The 19,313-nt window shown below is 40.1% G+C and overlaps 2 protein-coding genes across 3 annotated transcripts in view; one reads left to right on the top strand and one right to left on the bottom strand.

The window, feature by feature from the left end:
- LSP1 (lymphocyte specific protein 1) overlaps positions 1–19,313 on the top strand; it is a 110,440-nt gene that overhangs the window by 84,284 nt on the left and 6,843 nt on the right. Inside the window, exons 5-10 of the mRNA XM_083359093.1 lie at positions 596–706; positions 1,110–1,153; positions 4,466–4,547; positions 5,382–5,519; positions 5,737–5,817; positions 7,517–7,635. Coding sequence (XP_083215219.1) covers positions 596–706; positions 1,110–1,153; positions 4,466–4,547; positions 5,382–5,519; positions 5,737–5,817; positions 7,517–7,612 — 552 coding nt within the window. The 3' untranslated portion in view covers positions 7,613–7,635. The remainder of the gene's footprint in view (positions 1–595; positions 707–1,109; positions 1,154–4,465; positions 4,548–5,381; positions 5,520–5,736; positions 5,818–7,516; positions 7,636–19,313) is intronic.
- PRR33 (proline rich 33) overlaps positions 8,299–19,313 on the bottom strand; it is a 30,991-nt gene continuing 19,976 nt past the window's right edge. The window contains exons 2-3 of one of the 2 annotated variants that reach the window (XM_083348470.1): positions 18,392–18,471; positions 8,299–13,343 (exon numbers count right to left, since the gene is read on the bottom strand). In XM_083348470.1, the coding sequence (XP_083204596.1) occupies positions 11,778–13,334 (1,557 nt within the window). In that variant the 5' untranslated portion in view covers positions 13,335–13,343; positions 18,392–18,471 and the 3' untranslated portion in view covers positions 8,299–11,777. The remainder of the gene's footprint in view (positions 13,344–18,391; positions 18,472–19,313) is intronic. The other variant, XM_083348469.1, reaches the window with a different exon arrangement.

The following is a 19,313-nucleotide window of genomic DNA, read 5'->3' as shown; positions in this document are numbered from 1 at the left end:
GGATTCTGTGCTAGCTTGAAAATAACATGTGGCTGGGCTGTTTTAAATGTGTTTGTGGCAGAGTTTGTGCTTATGCATATTCCAGTCCATTTGAATGGTGCCTAGCCCTACTAGGAATAGCTGAACATTGAAGCCCTTAATGTAGGAGAATCAGGTTCTGTCTCCCATCTCCATCTCAGATCTTCAAACCCTGCATAAGTTGCTTCCATAAATACTTCAGATTCAGTTTTCCAAGAAAGCAACTAGACTAGAAAATCTGCAAGACTCTCTCCAACTTCATACTAAACGAGCTTTTTTGAAAGCCAGGATTTTTTTAATTAAGTCAAAAGTAGCTGCAACTACATGAAAGAGTAAGCTATAAACCATGTAAACAAAGCCACAGGCTTTGTTCATAAACAAATCCACAGACTCGCTTCACATCTGTCAGACCAAGCCAAACATAACTACGTGCTGATTTCCCATGACATACTGTATGGTTAAACATGCTGAGGTGGGTTCTTCTTAGCATGTTGTTGCTTTGTTGTGTTGACTGAGACAAGAGAGAAATTGATTACATTGAGCAAATGCTCCCCTTTTATGCATTTTTCCCCTCCAGGTCAAGGAAAGATGGCAATATGAGCAAGAAGAGGTCCCAGAAAAACAAAGGATCCCAAGTAATTCCAGTCAGGAAGAGGAATGTCAAGGTCCTTTAAGCCCAACATTAAAGGTATGCACTGAGTCGTGTAGGAAGGCATGGGAAATGCCGACTAACAGATCAGTTTATAACCACAAGCCCAAAGCCTTATAGAAGTGATCAAAGTAGAGGAATGCCCCCAAAAGTTTTCTTTCCATGCAGTCAAGCTCAACAAGGTTTGTCATTTGAGAACTTTGAATGGTACGCTAAGCCCTATTTGAGGAGGAAGTTACAAGAGTTTTTAAGGGGGTAGAATAAGTACTTTTAAGCATATCTATGTTTTCCTGTCAAATCCCCTAAATGTCTGGCAGCATAAGAAAGGCAGAAAAATCTTGGCCCTGCCCATTCTTTTTTGGAAAGGAAGCTGGCACCAACTCGCACTTTGTATTTTTCCTCAAGGCAACTGTCCAATGAGGCTGTTGTTTATGTTTTTTAGATCACGGACAGAACTGAATCCCTGAACCGATCTGTGCAGAAAAGGTAATTTCTGATGAAATAATGAGTGTTCCAAGCTGTATGGCCTTTGTCCTTTCAGTGGGCTACTGGTAGCTGTCTCTAAGCAGTTTTGTTTTCTGGAAACAATCTTGCCAAGTAACTAAAGACAGAGGTAAAATCTGTTATAACAACATGAGTTGTTCAGTTCAGCAGTATATGTTCAATAAAATGAGATTAAAATAAGAAACTTTTAAAATGCCACTTCAAATGCCAAATACGGTGTACAAGAATGTGGATAACATTTAGTAGAAAGCTCGAGTTATGATGCCACCTATTGAAAGAGCTTTGCTGTGAGCTCTGCAAATTATTCAGAATGATGCTTTGTTCATGATCATTGTGTGTCTGAAAGGTCACCTTTCAATGTGTTGAGCTGCAGAAAATATTTCCTGTTAAGGCATTTTCTCCATCTCTCCAGTATTCTATTGTGCATTCCTTCTAGGCATTCAGAATTTATCAAACAAGTTAAAAATGTTCATTGGAATTTACAGAACCCTAATCAGGGTTCAGTCAACAAATCACTCTGAATTGTTGCTGCCACTTGTTCTTCTTGTGTATGTTTATATAACGTATTAAGCTGTAGTTTGCTTCACTAAAGGCTATCAAATGAACTCCTTTTGATACAGATACAGTCAGTGCTTTTTTTGTAAAAGAAAAAGGTGCCGGAACTCACACATGTTTTTTATTGAAAAGTTTTAACATACAATTTTTCCCCTTAAAAAATCCCCCCTCCCCCACCCTTCTCCCTCCCCCCCCTTCCTCCCCCCCCCTCCCCCCCTCCCCCCCCCGACTTCCCAGAGCTAAATACAAGGTATATATAGAAAAAAACAGTCATAAACAACCATATATTAACAACCATAAACTCTAAAATCTATCACTCTCTAGCTTATATAGGATAAAACAAACCTTAATAATATTAAATATATATAAAAAACACTAATATAGAAAAAGAAACAAAAAAAGCCTTATTCAAATATAAAACTTCTTAACCCTATACTTATTCTGGATAAACTCAAACCATTCTCTCCCTTCTATAATATAGCGTTCCTGCAAGTAATCTTGCAAATAGGCCAAAATCTTCGCCATTCCAACCAAGTCGGAAACCTCTAAAGCCCACTCTTCTATGGTCGGCAGTTCCTCTTTCCAGTACTAACCTATCAAAAGTCTTACTGCCGTAATTAAATTCAACATCAACTTAATATGTTCCACCAAACTTTTATCCAAAAAGCCTTAACCTTTTTGCAAGTCCACCATATATGAGAATATATTACGTCTTCATCACCGCACCTCCAACATTTAGACTAATAATTCAGATACATACTTAACTTTTTAAAGTCTATATACCATCTATAAAACATTTTGTAAAAATTCTCTCTTAGATTTCAAACTTGTTTAAATTTTACATTCCTCACCCAAATCTTTTCCCACCTCCCACTACTTGGCTATAAGTACGTTGTGAAAGTTCCATAGACTTCTGCTGTTCTTGTTCTTTTATCTTCTTTGATCGTTTTAAAGCAGCACGCGTCACCCTCTGTTCTCTAGGATCATCCAAAAGTGTTATAATTTGATCTCCTCCAGCACCATTCTCCTCTGTCTGTCCATCTTCAGCCTCTTGATGTTCTCCTTCTCCAGATCCCTTTGCAGCTTCCAGAAGTGTTAATGGAGTTGCTTTTAAAACATTATTGTAAAAATCACGCGCTTGCATCACTGTAACCAGACGGTACCTTTTACCTTCATGCATCACCATCAGCCCAGCTGGGATCTCCCATCTAAACCTTATATCTCGTTGCTTGAGCTCTTGCACAAGAAATGTAAAATCCTTCCTTCTCCTTAAAATCTTTGGAGGAATTTCTTTTAGAACCAGAACTTCTTGATCAGCAATCACAACTTTAGTGTCATAGGCAGCTTGTATAACTTCATCTCTAATTTCCCTTTTTACAAAATAAACCACCACATCTCTAGGCAACTTTCTCTGTCTAGCAATCCATGAATTCACACGAAACACTTTATCCATGCCTCCTTTTATTTCGGATGCTGGCTGATTCAATACCACTTCAAGAGCCTCAGAAACCAGCTGCTTTAAATCTTCCTTAGTATTCTCCTTTAAACCTCTGATTCTAATGGCAAACTGCATCTGGAAATATTGAGCAAGACTCAATTCTCTATCCATTTTATCTCTTAAATTTTCATTCTCCAGTACTTTTGCTTCTAATATGGCATTCTTTTGAGTCAAATCTTCCACTTTTTCCTCCAAATCTTCCACACATTCAGCCACTTTATACACTGAAGACAAAATGTCTGCCTTCATCACCCTGAACTTCTGTTCCATCCTCTCCTCCATTCTCTCCTCCAACTTCTTCAATTTCTCCTCCATCTGTGCAAATTTATCACCAATTAATTGATTAATTGATTCCAAAAGTACCTGGGCATGTTTATCCAAAGCATCTCGTAAATCCTTCCGTGTCAGTACATCAGGAGGATGCAACGCCTGTAATGATGATTGTTGCACCGGAGAAGATCCACCACTTCGAAGAGTTTTAGGGGGAGGTTTAGCCGCCATCTTTAACTTTCAATTGTGGCGCACTTTCACTTAAAGTTTAAAAAAAATCCATCAAGCTCGAGAGTAAAATAAAATAATCCTCTTCACCTTTTCCTCTTGTACCGCTCTGCCTGCTTCTTTTAATCCATAGTCCTTCCTTCAGGCAGGGGTGGTCACAGACGCCTGGCTCTGCTCCATGAAATCAGGAGCAGAGGCGCTGGCCAGCTAGGAGCGACCCAGGCTACGGGGGAGTTCGATCCTTCAGCCGCCCAAGCTGCAAGCTCAGGCGGCCCCGGAGAACTCGACCCCTACCTGGGGCCTCACCCCCTCCTCTTTTTTTTTTTTCTCATTGAACGCTCAGAACGGAGTTCCGGCACCTTTTTTGGATGGAACCTTGTAGGGTAGGCAAGGTGGGTTGAATAACATGTGCGGAACTCACACATGTTATTCAACCCGCCTTGCCTACCCTACAAGGTTCCATCCAAAAAAGGTGCCGGAACTCCGTTCTGAGCGTTCAATGAGAAAAAAAGCCCTGGATACAGATAACCACGAATCATGATTTGCAAATCATCCTGGCTGGGTTCATACAAAAACTAAGCCAAAAATAAGTAAGCCACGTTGCCATCTAGTGTGATATGTGTGATCTATGCAAATTGTGGAAATCGCTGATCATAATTCTGAATAAACAATGGTGATTAAGCTCTGAAATGTTGGTAAGCATCTGTGGTAAGCCACCTTTCTACCATCTTCTCTCCATCCAGTAACAGTATGAAGAAGACCCAGGCGCCACTTCCAGTTTCCAAGATTGACGATAAGCTTGAGCAATACACTCATGCCATTGAGGTGAGCTTAAACTCACTGACTTTGACAAGCTTTTCAAAGAGACACTTTTGGGGTCTTTCTTCTTCAGAAATGAGGCATAGCAAGTCCATTCAAAAGCCTAATTCCAGTGATTTTTCAATCATTGGCAAGTGAACTGAGTACTGTTGTCCCCCATGCAAGATTTTAGCTTTTGATGTGCTCTGAAGATGTCCTCCTTTTCATGGCAGCCAAAAAGTACAGTTGGGTTACAATTTTTTTGTTTGGCAATTAATTCCCAATGGGCTAAAATCCAACTTCTAATACTGTAACCCTTGCTTATGGATGCTGAACCTGATTGATGGCGTTCTCTTTTCTCTTATGTGATGTAACTGATTTATGGCTATGAAATGAAGGTAATGTGTGCACCACAGGTGTCTGAGCTGCCGTGCAGTTTTTCTCTGCATGGCCATTGATGGGAGATTACAGCCCTGGTGGCACAGAAGTTAAAATGCAGTGTTGCAGGCAACTCTGCCCACAGCAGAGTTTGATCCTGACTAGCTCAAAGTTGACTCAGCCTTCCATCCTTTCGAGATGGGTAAAATGAGGACCCAGATTGTTGGGGGGGGAGCAATCTGTTGACATTGTAAACCACCCAGAGAGGGCTGTAAAACACAATGGGATGGTATATAGGTCTAAGTGCTATTGCTATTATATTGGCACAAAGGCTGTCAGGAGGAGACATTTTTTGGATCAGTTGCTGGAGTGAATTACTACCATAATGCTGGTTCTTCCTAAATGGGTTCATAAAGATGCTTGACTATCAAGGAGAGGTGGTTTGAAACTAGAAAGCTAGTTCACCCTTATATTATTTTGCAGATCTCCAGCAAAACTCCAAAGCCAGCGCGCCAACTTTCCATCGATCTTCCTATCAATATCCCAGCAGTGGCCAGCACAAAAAACCTTTGGGAGACTGGGGAAGTGGCTCAGTCTTCTACAAAATCAACGCCCTGCAAGGTAATTTCTTTTCTTTTTTTTTTGAACTGTCGTCAAACCCCTACTATTGGAAAGATACAATTTCTTCTAAAGATATTGATCTTGTGATGAAAATAATGTCAGGGTATAAATGTCACCAACCAAAAGGTCCCAATATGGACTCTAGATTGGATTCAAAACATAAGACTTTTTCACAGGGGACAGTTCCAACCTCTCATCACATCTGTGTTCTTCCTAGGACATTGTGGCTGGAGACATTGTGAATATAAGAAACCTTTGGGAGCAAAAGGAGAACTCCCAAACAGATGCAAATGCGAAGGTGAGGATTGCTGTTTCCTTTGGGAAAAAATGCTACGATGAAGCTAATTTTTCTGTCTAAGTGACCAAGTTGTGCTCCGCCTCATGGGGCTTTCCTGGGAGAGGGCCCAGAAGTGATGCAAAATGAAACAGCACAGCAGCTTCATTTCACTCTTCATAATGCAGCTTTGAAAAGATGCTTCAGGTAAAACAGGGGTGTCAAACTGTTGGCCAACAGGCCGGATGCATTATGCAGAAGCTGTGCCTGCCCCAACTCTGGCAAGGAGAAAAAAGTCACGATATGTTGTGACGCATAACATGACATGGCGAGTTTGACACCACTGATGTAAAGCATTGTCAAAGCACCCTTCAAGGACTTCTATAGCCATCCTGTGAATATTAAAAAGATTGTTCCATTATTGTGGCTGAATGCAGTTGGATCTTCCTCAGTTCATTGAATGCAAGCTCTTCTGTTCATGGTATTAAAGGAAAATTGTTCCAATATATTAAGTGAAATATGTATTAATTTAGTGTTTTATTGTGCCAAAAGCAAAGCAGCTGCTTGGGGAAGCCCACAACCAGTCAGGCGTGTAATAGCATCTTCCTGCTTGCATTTCCCAACAAATGACATACAGAGGCATATTGCCTCTACCTATGGAGCTAAAAACAAATGTTCACATTGATTAATCCTGGGTCACACATTCCTGCCCAGTTCCTCCACACAAATCAGAATTCTATGTTCTTCATTGCCATATTTCTATCCAAAAAGGGGATAGAAAGGGGTTGAACAGAGGAAAGGAAAATTTGCAAGTAAACTAACTCTATGGTAGTTGTGCAAATTTTCTTTTTCAGGAATTTGGCATACGGTTGTGAGGAAAAGAGTCATGAGATTGAAAACAATGGATGCCTTAAATAGATATAAAGAAAAACCTCCAATGCTTTGTAAACTATAGCATAAATATTTAAGGAATAAATATGGGAAACAGAATGGGAGAGAGAAGGAATCACCAAAATTCCCCTTTGCAATGTGTATACTTATCTTCTCTTTCCCACTTTGCGTCTTCTATCTTTATTCTTGACCCTGTTCTCATTTTAATTATTGCATTTATTTTTCGGGGTGGGTGGGTGGGAGGGAATGTATACAACTGCATATCTTCTATAAATAATTCTGAATGACTAACAACCAGTTCACAAGAAAAACAATGCAGTGTAAAAAATAACAAAGAAGTATCATTTAAAGCAGCATCCCCAACTTTTCTGGCTCCATGGACTGGTGGTGATCGGGGCGGGGGAAGGGGTGGAGAGGATGGTTTCTCATGCCTACTTCCCACTTTCAAGACTTGGTTCCCAACGGGCTGCAGACTGGTACCCATCCATGGACCAGGAATTGGGGACCTCTGATTTAAAGTGCAGGAGCAGCTAGAATAACCATTCAGCAGATTTGCTTGTTAACTTCTGAGTTATCTTTCTGCGGAGGTTTGAGGTGGTTTTGCTTTTGGATACAGAGGTCCAGGTTTTCTTGGTATCGAATAATGAACTTTAGTTTAAACTTTCAGGCCAAAGAAAAGGGAGCAGAAGCACAGTGCATCAAACCAGCCCATATTTGATGGCTGATGGTCAAACTGAGGTTTTTCAAAGCACTTCAAAAACTATAGGGTGGAATGGTGGTAGGGATTTGGGTTTTAACCACTGAAATTGCAATTTCTCATCCTCATTTTTAGGTCAGGACTCCTGGCAAGAAATATAAGTATGTGGCAATTGGACATGGACAGTACAAAAGGGTGGCAATTGAAGATGATGAGGTGACGGAAAAATAGCTGTCCTGGTACCAAACTCACAGGTAAAGGTAGGATGATGTACTAAATAGCATTTGCAAATCCTTTCTGCATATAAAAAAAGGTAATGTTTCCCCCGCACATGCAAGCTAGTCATTTCCAACTCTAGGGGCCGGTGCTCATCTCCATTTCAAAGCCAAAGAGCCAGCGCTTGTCCGAAGACGTCTCCATGGCCATGTGGCCAGCATGACTAGACGCCAAAGGCGCACGGAATGCTGTTACCTTCCCACCGTAGTGGTCCCTATTTTTCTACTTGCATTTTTACATGCTTTCGAACTGCTAGGTTGGCAGAAGCTGGGATGAGTAACAGGTGCTCACTCTGTTACGTGGCACTCGGTATTCAACCCGCCAAACTACCAACCTTCTGATCGACAAGCTCAGCGTCCTAACCCACTGAGCCACCGCAGCCCTTGTTTTCTGCATATAGAACGTGACAAACAATCACTTTATAAAGAATTCTTCACTACTTGAAGAATTCTGATAGCAAAGCAAAACAGGACATGGTGAATAGAGTATTATCGACTTTTTTTTATAAATCAGTAATATTCACCATGTCCCGTTTTGCTTTGCTATCAGAATTCTACAAGTAGTGAGGAATTCTTTATAAAGTGATTGTTTGTCACATTCTCACTTACTAAGATGACGAACAATGCAAACGAAGACTTTTATTGGCCCAGTCACATTTTAAACTCAAAAATCAACCTGAGATTGGATTTGGAGTATTTAAGGAATAACTCATGTGGTGTATTTTAAGCGATGTATGGGGGAGGCTTGTGTTTGCTTAGGGTAGCATTTCTTGACACTCTACTAGCAACAAGAATTTTTTTTCCATAGAAACACTTTATTCAATCTACATACTCAAAAGTTTATAAAAATTGTTCTTGAGTCAGGATTTCATATGAATTGCCTTTGAAACGTGTGGGTCTATAGCCATGAAAAGAATTCTCTCAATGTTTCTGTAACAATGACAAACCATCCTAGCTTATTCATGATAAGTTCAGAAAAAGCCCAGAACATCTTTTGCTTCCATCATATATGGCTGTTTCTTTTTTTACCATATTACCTGTTTCTCTTAAGAACCAAATATTTCTATTTCCACATTGCTCAACATACTTTCCACTTCTTATATTCTCATCTCAAAACATTGGCACTTGCTCTACCAGACATTTGAAACCTTAGTGTGGTTTGTGTACTTTTTCTTTACTTAGAATTCTCTCCTGACCCAACTAATTTAGGCTAAAAAAAAACATATTTGAAGATGTCTGAAACTGAACTTGGCTTTTATAACCATTTGAAAGAATAAGGCAGCTAAATCAGTCCAGGACATCTTTATCTCCTACTATATTGCCCTTAAAGTTAGGACAAAAGACATTGCTTTACTTGCCTGCCCTTTTTGCAATACAGTATGTGATACCATTAGATTCTTACCTATATGTAAACTTTAAGACACTGTTAATATAAATAATGAGTAGAACACACCAATCAAAAGTGAGCACAAACACATCAGTTGACTCAGTTTTGGTAAGCTGGGTGGCAGGCAGAATTCTGCAAAATTCAACATTTTAATTCTTAGCCCTGAGGTACTGCTAAATACATGTGGCTAAGAAATTCTGGTGTTCCATGTATTCACAATAAAGGAGACTGAGCATGTCTCATATGCACTTTCGAGATTTCTTGAGGCCACAGGCAGCTGACACAAAAACCTGTTTTCCAATGATCTGATCAAAAACTATGATCTACTATTGCATAGCAGAGTGTAAATACTAGAGTACGAGAAAAGAACTCAGGGATTCCCTTCTATCCCTTCTGTGATGGCATTTTTGGAATTCTATGTTTGCTCTCATTCTTCTGGCAATTCTTCTGAAAAACAGATCATGAGGGGATGGTACTTTGCTTCCTATGATATAAAACAGAGGACCTGCAAGATAACTATATTAGCCTAAAATCTGCTATCCACATCACACTTTTCAAAGCATCAATGCTGGAGTAAAAATAGGGCATACAACTATATACAGTGAAACTCAACTCATACTAATACTCTTTCTAGCTAACCTGAACGTGAAGGATCTGTGCCTTTTTCACAGCCTGGAAGGATTGAGTGGCACTCCTCCTGATGCACTCTACTTATTCACAACATTGTGGAATGGGATGGTTGAGCATTCATTGCTGCAATGAAGTGGTTAAACAAGCAAGACAAAGAGATACCTGTAGAGTCTCTCAGGTAGATGCTACTTTAACCAGCTCCCATTTTTCCATTCAAGTCATCCATTCTCAATTTGTGATTGTGTAGAGAAACAAAAGCATGAGATTTAGGTGATTGATACATAGAGGAAACAGTAGCAGGGACATCTTTATGTTGATAATTAGAAATCAGTGTAGAGCATATGCATACACAGCTTAGCTCTATGAGGGGAGAGCATCAAGGATTCCCAAATTCACCTTGAGTCTAGTTTGATAGTCAAGACCTTATATGGATTTTGGAAGGAAGGCTTTCCCCTAAATCTTTCCAATTCTGATAGCAGATACTCATGTTTTACTACTGCCAATGGGATAATGATAGTGAAATGGCTGAAGATCTATGGCATTAATCGCAAAACTGCCAAATTCGGTTATGTACAAAATAGGAGGTCCATGGCTATTTCTCTGCTACATCAATAGCCATTGGCTACTTCCAGTTTTGCAGTTATCTTAGCATTTGGGATATTAAAATGCCAGTTTAGCCATAGGATGATTATAATATCTTTCCATAAAACAGTGATATGAATATATGACTTGTCTGTGTTCTTGCAGTATCTCAGTGAAAAACATTTTAGCATTACTCTTTTATGAATCCATGGCTAGTGATGGCGGTGATGATAGCAACAGTCTTTTTTTCCAGGCTTCCTCCATGACTTAAAAAAAAGAAAACTTTTGTTCATCTTTTGGAGCTGATGGCTTAAGCATTGGCAATTACCTGACATCACTTAAATGCTAGGTTCAGCAGGGTAAATTGATATTGGCACAGGATTTTCACTTTTTTGGATGTTTAAAATTGGTCTGCAGCTGCTTTCTAGGGCAAAATATCCTTGATGTGGCCACGCTACATTTTGCAAATGGTTTAAATTGATTTCACTGCAGTTAAGAGAAGAACAGAATTGTCTAGATTCCACAACACAAGTTTCTCTTGAGGTGTGCCCAAGAAAGAATATTATCTTGACTTTTGTGGAATCAACACTGCTTGCCCTGTTTCTCAGTTCAGTGTTTATTTTGTGATGCTGCAAATGGCCTGGTTACCAGAGCACCTTAAGGAAAACATATCTTTATTAATGTACCTATTCATTAAGAGCCTTATCAAAGGCTCTACTCTAGGAAGTTGCATCTATGAGATATTGAACCTATCAATGATTCTTTTGATGGAGAAACTGAAATTTTCTCTCTGAAGAGGCCTGCCAGACAACTTTCTATGCTCATGTGAGCTAAGCCAAACAGTTTTATCTTTTTAATGTCATATTTTAAAAATATGAAGCCATCTTGAAACTTGTTCTTGTATAACTGTTGATTTCAAATTGTAATTTTGGGTGCATGTTAGTATTGCAATTTAATTTAGGCTATATATGAGAGACACTTTTTTTCCTGCCAGAAACGTGAAAGTAGCTTGTGAAAGCAATCATTGTTCCTACTATTAGATATAATTCTATTCATCTTGTCCTCTAACCAAAAGGTCTAAACCTGTGGACAGCTTTTGAACTCAAAGGGGGATGGGGGGAGAGAGAACCTGAACACGTGTACCATGATGTGGGATGATTGCTTAGCTCTGTTTAAAACGCCATTGACTGTACATGGAAGAAAACCCAAGAACTTTGGCATTATTTTAGAATAACAGATAGGATTGGTGGAGCAAGCCAATACATTTCTGTTCCATCCTATATTTTATTTCAGCAAATGGTTTTAACTTCTTATTTCTATATAGGCTGTTATTCTAAAAACAAGGTTCTCTCTCAAGCCCCATGTTAAGCCTGAGTAAAACAGGCATATGCATCTTTCGGTATATAGATAATAATGCTGTGAAGGATTTTATTTTATTTTATTTTTCCCCCTCAAGTGCTGCTTTAGCAAAATCTGGATTTATTTCAGATTCAGCCCACTGATCATCTTCTCAAGGAAACATCTATTCTTCTCTTTCCTTCACCTGCCAACCAGATGCCCTCCTATTAAAACCCATCTGTGTTTCTTCAGGTGTTTGGTGTTGGATACGACGCACATCAAACAGAGTAGTGATCTTTGTCATGGGTTTGGAAGCCAGCTCTTTCAGTTTCCGGGCATCAAAGCGTGGCCTGTGGAGAAGCAGTGGTAAACGTCGCCGGAATGAAAACATCCCTTCTTTTCTGATTTCCTTTTCTTCCTCAGCTTGTTGACTTTTTTCCTTGCTGACTGTCATCTGGTACAAGATGGCATCCCACATCTTGATGGCTTTTGACTTGGTTCCTTTTTTCTCCTGACCTGGGTCGGCTGCTGAGATTTCTGTTACTGGCTTTTCGCTCCCTTGCTCTGGCTCAGATTCTGAGACTTGGAATTGAGGGACTTCAGATTCCACTACCAAGTGTTTTTTGAGACGAGACCAGCCACTAAGTTTGCTTTTGGGCGGCACTGCTGGCTTAGATTTGGGTGACGAGCTGGCAGGACTCTGGGAGACAGGTGGTGGTGGTGGCGGCGGCGGTGATACAGCCTGCTGGTTTAACCTTTCTGGCAGGACAGTGGACGGTGCAGGAAGGGTCATTTCTGGCCTCGTGTACTGTGGTGTGTTGGGGCCTAACTGTCTCTGGACTTCAGTGTGTGGTTCAGGGCTTTTGCTGATTCTTGGAGTTACAGGCCTGTCCAGCTGGTGAGTTGGGGATGTAACCATGGTATACTGCCTGGGGATATGGAGTATTTCAGCTTTCATTTTTCTGGCAGGTGGTTCAGGGGGTGCAGAAACATCTAACCTGGGGGTAAGTGACCTGGGCTGCTGTACAAAAGATGTGTCATATGTCTGGCTTGATAATGAAGCTGCATGGTTTGTTTGCAAATGGACACAACTTGAATATTCTTCTGGCTGTCCTATTAGTGGAGACTTAACCCTAGGTGCTTGCACACTGTGAAAAGAGGAATGCGTTTCAGCCACATGAGTGGCCAGGACTGGAGTCTCCACTTGAGGAGTGGAGGAAATGGGATGTTTGTGAAAAACAAAGGCAGGGGACAAGAGAGTAGGGGGGCCTGATGGGAACTCTGCGGATTGCCTCGGTGACTCGGGAGTTGTCGGTCTGTGACGTGGAGATGTGGCAGGTGAGACGGTTAGCTTGAGATGCTCTGAAAGGCTCCTCTGTTCTGTAACTGTGAATGCGAAGGGCCTTCCTTTAGGGAAAGGAGAAGGAACATGATGGATGATGGGCTTGACTGAAAAGCGGGGTGGAAGATTGATAGTGAGGCGGGCTTCAGTTTCTGGTGGCTTGAGTGGGGAAGAGTGTTCATTGTGCTCCAAGTCTGGACTAGCTTCACTTACAGGAGACAGATTAGACCGGAATGATGTGGTTGGTTGTGCTGATAAGGTGGCTTTCTTCTTTGCTGCTTTTTTCATAAGCTTCTGTAGCCTAAGGTTGTCGGTTCCAGGTTTTGGTAGAATAGGTGGAGGTAGAGTCTGTGATTGGAGAGTGATAGGTTCATGGGGTGGCGTCACCGTTATCAGCATTTTGATCCCCTAAATCAAAACAGAAAAGTGGAATATTTTTTTTAAAAAAAGTTACTTATTTTATGTTTCTCATATAGGGTTGTTGATATGAACATTTTGTTCAGGAAAGATTAAATCCATTAACAAGATACCTGTTGAAAATGAACCAGGATAGGAATCAAAAGGTTTCCAGGCCAGGCAAAACCATTATATCAGCATTTAGCAGATGGCTTCCATTCTCAAGGCACTGAACAGCCCAATTTTTTATTGAAAATTTAAATTTTGAAACCCAGATACTTATTTTTGTGTGCACATGCATTCTATCTTGTCTGCAGCAAGAAAACCTATTTAGCCCTGTTGTTTCTGCTATAAACAAGGTTCCTAAAAGCAGGATTGCAGGTCTGCAGAATCTAAATTTATTGTTGTATTTGGCATGAAGCCTGAAATTACAATTTTCAAATAATTAAAGGTAAAAATGCTTAAACATGCTAAAACCTCTGGAGGAGACCTCAAATTGATATCAATTAGAAAAATGTGGGGATTGGTCTAGGACAGGGGTAGGCAACCTTGGCTCTTTTATGACTCATGGACTTCAACTCCCAGAATTCCTGAGCCAGCATAGCTGGGAGTTTATTTATTTATTTATTTATTTATATTTATATACCGCCCTTTCCCGAAGGACTCAGGGCGGTTTACAGGGTGATTAAAACAAAAAAATACAAAAGTTAAAAACAATTTAAAAAACTATATCCGTCCCTGAACAAATAAAACCCCAGTTAAAATTAAAATTAAAAATTAAAAATTCTCAGCCTGGGCCAGAGAGCTTGAAGAGCCAGGTCTTCAGGTCCCGGCGGAACGAACGGAGGTTGGGGGCAGTCCTAAGCTCCACTGGCAGCTGGTTCCAAAGGGCAGGTGCACCCACTGAGAAGGCCCTATCCCTGGGTGTTGTCCGCCGGCAATCTCTTACCGGTGGTACCCTGAGAAGACCCTCCCTGTTGAAGTCCACAAGTTATAAAAGAGCCAAGGTTGCCTACCCCTGGTCTAGGACGTCTCTTTATCACATTGGAAAACTCCCATTTCATGTACTTCACAAAAATTAGTCACAGTATCTCAGAGCTGCTGCTCTTCAGTGGCTGATTGAGAAAATCAGCTTCTTGACCAATGGCTTTAACCATCCAATGTAGATGGAAAATGGTAAATGAATAATGACAAGTTTTTATGATTCTGATTGAGCTGTCTTCCAATGTGTTAATCATGCTCAAACATCCTGAGAATTGATAGAAGAATCTTTCTGTCTCAGGATAAATGGTTCTCCACTATAAAGAAAAAGGCAGTCCTTATGTGTAGGGTTCTAGCTTTCCACAAAATCAATAGAAGTACTCCATCTATCTTGGAATCCAAAATGCATGCAGCCAGTGCAAGCAGCCTTCTCTTGATCAGATGTTCTCAAAAAATATATGGACATAAGAAATTTTTTGGCAGTGGATTAAAAAAGTGGTTTGAAGAAATATTACGACAAAAAATTGATTTAAAACCAGAAAATGTTTTATTAGGGATTATTAACGATAATCTCAGTAAAGCATCTCTCTACCTCTCTACCTATATAAATGGGATTAAAATAAATAAATAAATAAAAAATATTAGTACATATCTTAACCGCAGCAAGACTGGCATATGCCCAAAAATGGAAAAGAAAGGAAACACCCTCTGAAGAAGAAATAATAGATAAAATTTATCCTGCGCTGAAATGGACAGGTTAACCCTAGAGATCAAAAATAAGAACGAAACGGAGTATTATGAAATTTGGCAAAATTTGTACAATTGGTTAGAGTTAAGGAGGATCACTGAGATGAACATTGTTTGATTGGTTGATAATGTAAGGATTTTTTATTAGCATCTATATAATGGACATAACTGAAAGATACATAAATATAACGCTGAGGACTGAATGACAGTTTACTAAAAAAAACCCGACAGATCTTATATGTACAGTTTTTTATACTCTGTCCTGTTATAGATTGTATTTTAGGTTTTTGTTATTTCTCTCTGTAACATAAGATAATACTAATAGTAGTGTTGTAGCTAGGGAAGTTGAATCATGTTCACTTTTGTTTTTAAATGCATATTTAATAAAATTTTCAAAAAAATATAAAATAAAATATGGACATAAGAAAAAAGCTGGTGGTGATGGGGGGGGAGGGTTCACATAATTTTAAGAGATAAAGCTCTAGAAGCCATTCCATGGCTGCAATCATCAATGTGTACAAAGTGTTAGGGTTGTTAAATCATCAACTGAGATAAACTCATATCATTGCCAATATGTTTCATTCTCGGTGTGATCTTCAAACTTCCTTACTATGCCCCAATGCTAGAATTGTACTTGGCTGGCAGAAAAGCCCTCGTGGGAAGAAACTGCAGGGCACAATGAAGAAAATAGGCAAGTTGTCCTAAGTTCTGGCTCTTTAAAGTCCTATTTGCATACTTCCTCTCCCATCAATGTGTTTTCAGGACGCAAGCCAGCAACGTCATGCAAAAGCTTTGATCTGATTGTATTTGAGACATGATATTCGTTCTTGGAAACAAGTTTTTCTCTCTGCATGCTGACAGCCCCATTTCTGCTATAATATCAACCAAGGATCAGCAAACTCTGAAATGTGGAACATGAGAGCCAAGAAGCTCATGCACGAATTGCATTTTAGCTCCTGGCAAGAAATGATATTGGGTTTCACTTGCAAAAGTTCATGAAGTCTGTCCTTCGTGCTTCTCCTTGGTGATCTGACCACAACTGATTTCAGCTGCTTTAGTTTGCCAGCCAAAAGCCATGGCTCAGCTGATAGCTGGTCCTTTGGGAAGAAACTGAGCATCTACAGGAATGGGAAAGCCCTGTGTTTAGTGCATATCCAAGCTTCTCATGTGGACAACAAATGTTTCCAACTGGCTCAAAAAGCATTTGCTTAGGTTGCAAGCTTGTCTTTAAGCACAAACTCATTACCCTTCTGGATAGATGAATTTTTTGAGTAGAGAGGCCCAAAGTACACCTTTGCAGGATTACTGTAACTTCCAAGACTCATTTTTATATGCAAAACATTGGCTTGAAAGTGATTAGAAACACAATTTTCGAATCCACTCACATAGCAAACAATCCAGAGCAAACAATCCTAGGTTTCCCAGTGAATAGTAGGACGTGACTACAAATCCCCCCCAAAATTGCTAAAAATTGCAGTTGCTCATGAATGGCTTGCCATACACAACAGCTGCCAAATATAGCCACCATATAACATTCAATCTGTGGGATGTACTGTGGGCTGCAGACTGCTTCTATAGCAGTGGTGCCCACGAGCTGGATGCATCATAGTGAAACTGCATCCACCCTATTGCCGGCACTGGCAAAAAAGTCACAATACGTCGCGACACGTCACATGACGTTGCGAGTTTGACACTCCTGTTCTATAGCTTTCAAAGAGTAATTTGCATATTTCCCTCTTATTTGGGTCAGAGCAGGTCCTCTCAGCAGCCTTGAATCAGCTTGTAAAAAAAGGATGACCCCTCTTTCCCAATCACACGTTAAATAATGATTTTAGAAAACAAAATCCCCTGTGCATTTTGTAACTAGCTTCTTGAGTATTAGTTGCATTCACATGCTTAAGTTATAATATTTCATTTTAACTTTGTGTCTGAAGTCCTAATGAAGCATTTGATTGAATGTAGGAATACAATTAGATTGTACACACAGGCTCACTTCAGTTGTCTAAATATCGGTATATTCAGAGTTCCAATTGTATTTGTTTGAATCCAAACACAGCCTTTAGCATTGCTATGGACAACAAGCCAACTCAACTCTATTTAGCTCCCTGAAAGGAAAGTTGACAGAATTGAAAGCGTGCAATGTTGCCCGCATATTGATCACATATCTGCATTGATATTTAGAATATTTCATTTTCAGTCATTTTATTTGGCTTTTTTGTTTTAATCCACTTGGGTGGATTAAAGTCACTCGGTTTTCCTTGAAGTTGGATTCCAGCTTTGCAGATCCTATGCAGCTGACTAGGCCATGGTTTCGTATTGATAGCTGGGAGGAGTTTAGTCTGTTGATCTTGAGGAAATGCATACTTGGCATGGTTGGTTTAACTATCCATATTTCAGATTCTTTCTCCTCCTCATTGTTTGAATCCTCAAGGGAGGGACCAGGCAAGTGAATTCATGCAGTGATTTTTTCCACAGCAGGGGTCTTCAAACTTGGCCCTTTTATGACTTGTGGACTTCAACTCCCAGAATTCCTCAGCCAGAATGCCTGTTTGAGGAATTCTGGGAGTTGAAGTCCACAAGTCATAAAAGACACAAGCTTGAAGACCCCTATCCCACAGGCTCTATCAGAGGTGCTGGTGTGCCTTCTCCTTTGTTGGAACCAATAAATCTGGACAATTTTCACCTTGCCTCCAAATTTTCCTTTCTAGAAATCTAGCCTGGATTCAGGCCAGGATACAGTACCAAAAGAGTCTTGGTGCACTTATTGGTAAGTTCCAGTGGGTGTGGGATTGAGGGAGTACATCCATCCTTGATTCTCAGTGGCCTTCAATGCCACCGATCATAGTTCTTTCTGGATTGCCCCAGAAAGTTGGAACAGGGAGTTGCTATAGTGATTTTTCTTTCTCCAAAGCTCATTTCTAGATGGTGTTAGTGCTTCTTTCTAGCATGCCTCAGGGGTCTATACTCTCTGCTTCTTTTTGGCATCTAAATAAAACCACTGAGGGTGGTCATTCATCTACATCAGGGGTCTTCAAACTTGGCAACTTTAAGACTTGTGGACTTCAACGCCCAGAATTCCTCAGCCAGGCATGCTGGCTGAGGAATTCTGGGCATTGAAGTCCACAAGTCTTAAAGTTGCCAAGTTTGAAAACCCCTGATCTACATGGAATGCCATAAGTGAATTAGGGCGCAGTCTGAGAATCATGGACTCTCAATCTCATTTGAAAGAAAATGGCAGCTATGGCCAGGAAGGTCTTTCGACAAGTTTATCTGATGTGCCAATTCTACTCATTCCTAAATAGGAGGGTCCTGCTTGCAATCACTCTAGTTACCTTCTGGCAGGCCTTCAGGAAGGCAGTAAAAACTTCACTTTTTCAGCATGCCTTGAGGCCAGGATAATAGGAGTTTCTTTCTGGATGGGGTATAAATATGAATTACTGCTCACTATTAACTCTTTGGATTTTAATTATTTGTTTTGTTTTCCATAAACTACTAAGAGTTGAAATGCTCCAGCTGGGTAACCATACACATTCTTAAACAAAATTAAATGAATAAATGTAAACATTTGAAATCCTTCCTGAACTAGCTATGAAGGAGGAAAGAATTTTCACTTTGGGCTAATCATTTTCTTTCAGCTCCCCTTACCTCCTACTTAGATATAAGTGCATGCCAACTAAAAATATTGAGCCTCCAATTTTTTCCCCAGTTTTGATTCTGTGGCCCTGCTGTATACCTATAAGAGACTCTAGACATCTTTGGCACAGCTTCTAACACTCCACTGCATATCTCTTTTCAGTTTAGTGCATTTTTGGCAGATTTCAATCTTTAAAAATTTTACTGCAGTCATTCCAAGAATTTGTATGTTTCACTTCTAAATTGTCAATGGTAAATCTGTCGGAATAAAACATTTTTGGTTTCAGATTAATGTTAATGCCAGTTTTTATATTTTGAGCCAGACTTGGAGGAAATTTGTTATTCTCTCTCTCTCTCTCTCTCTCTCTCTGTGTGTGTGTGTGTGTGTGTGTGTGTGTGTGTGTGTGTGTGTGAGAGAGAGAGAGAGAGAGAGAGAGAGAGAGAGAGAGAGAGAGAGAGAGAGAGAGACCCTTGGAAGATAGATGTGTTCCCCATTTCTCCCCCATTTTCCAGGTCTGCTCTGAATTCTTCACGCATACCTGAATAATAAAATGCATTTTGCAGGGTCCCATTCAATACAGCTTGTAAGCCGCCCTGAGTCTTCGGAGAAGGGCGGGATAT

The sequence above is a fragment of the Vipera ursinii genome, assembly GCF_947247035.1.
Source record: "Vipera ursinii genome assembly, chromosome: 1".
NCBI classification, from domain to species: domain Eukaryota; kingdom Metazoa; phylum Chordata; class Lepidosauria; order Squamata; family Viperidae; genus Vipera; species Vipera ursinii.
This window is presented reverse-complemented; position numbering and strand designations above follow the sequence as displayed.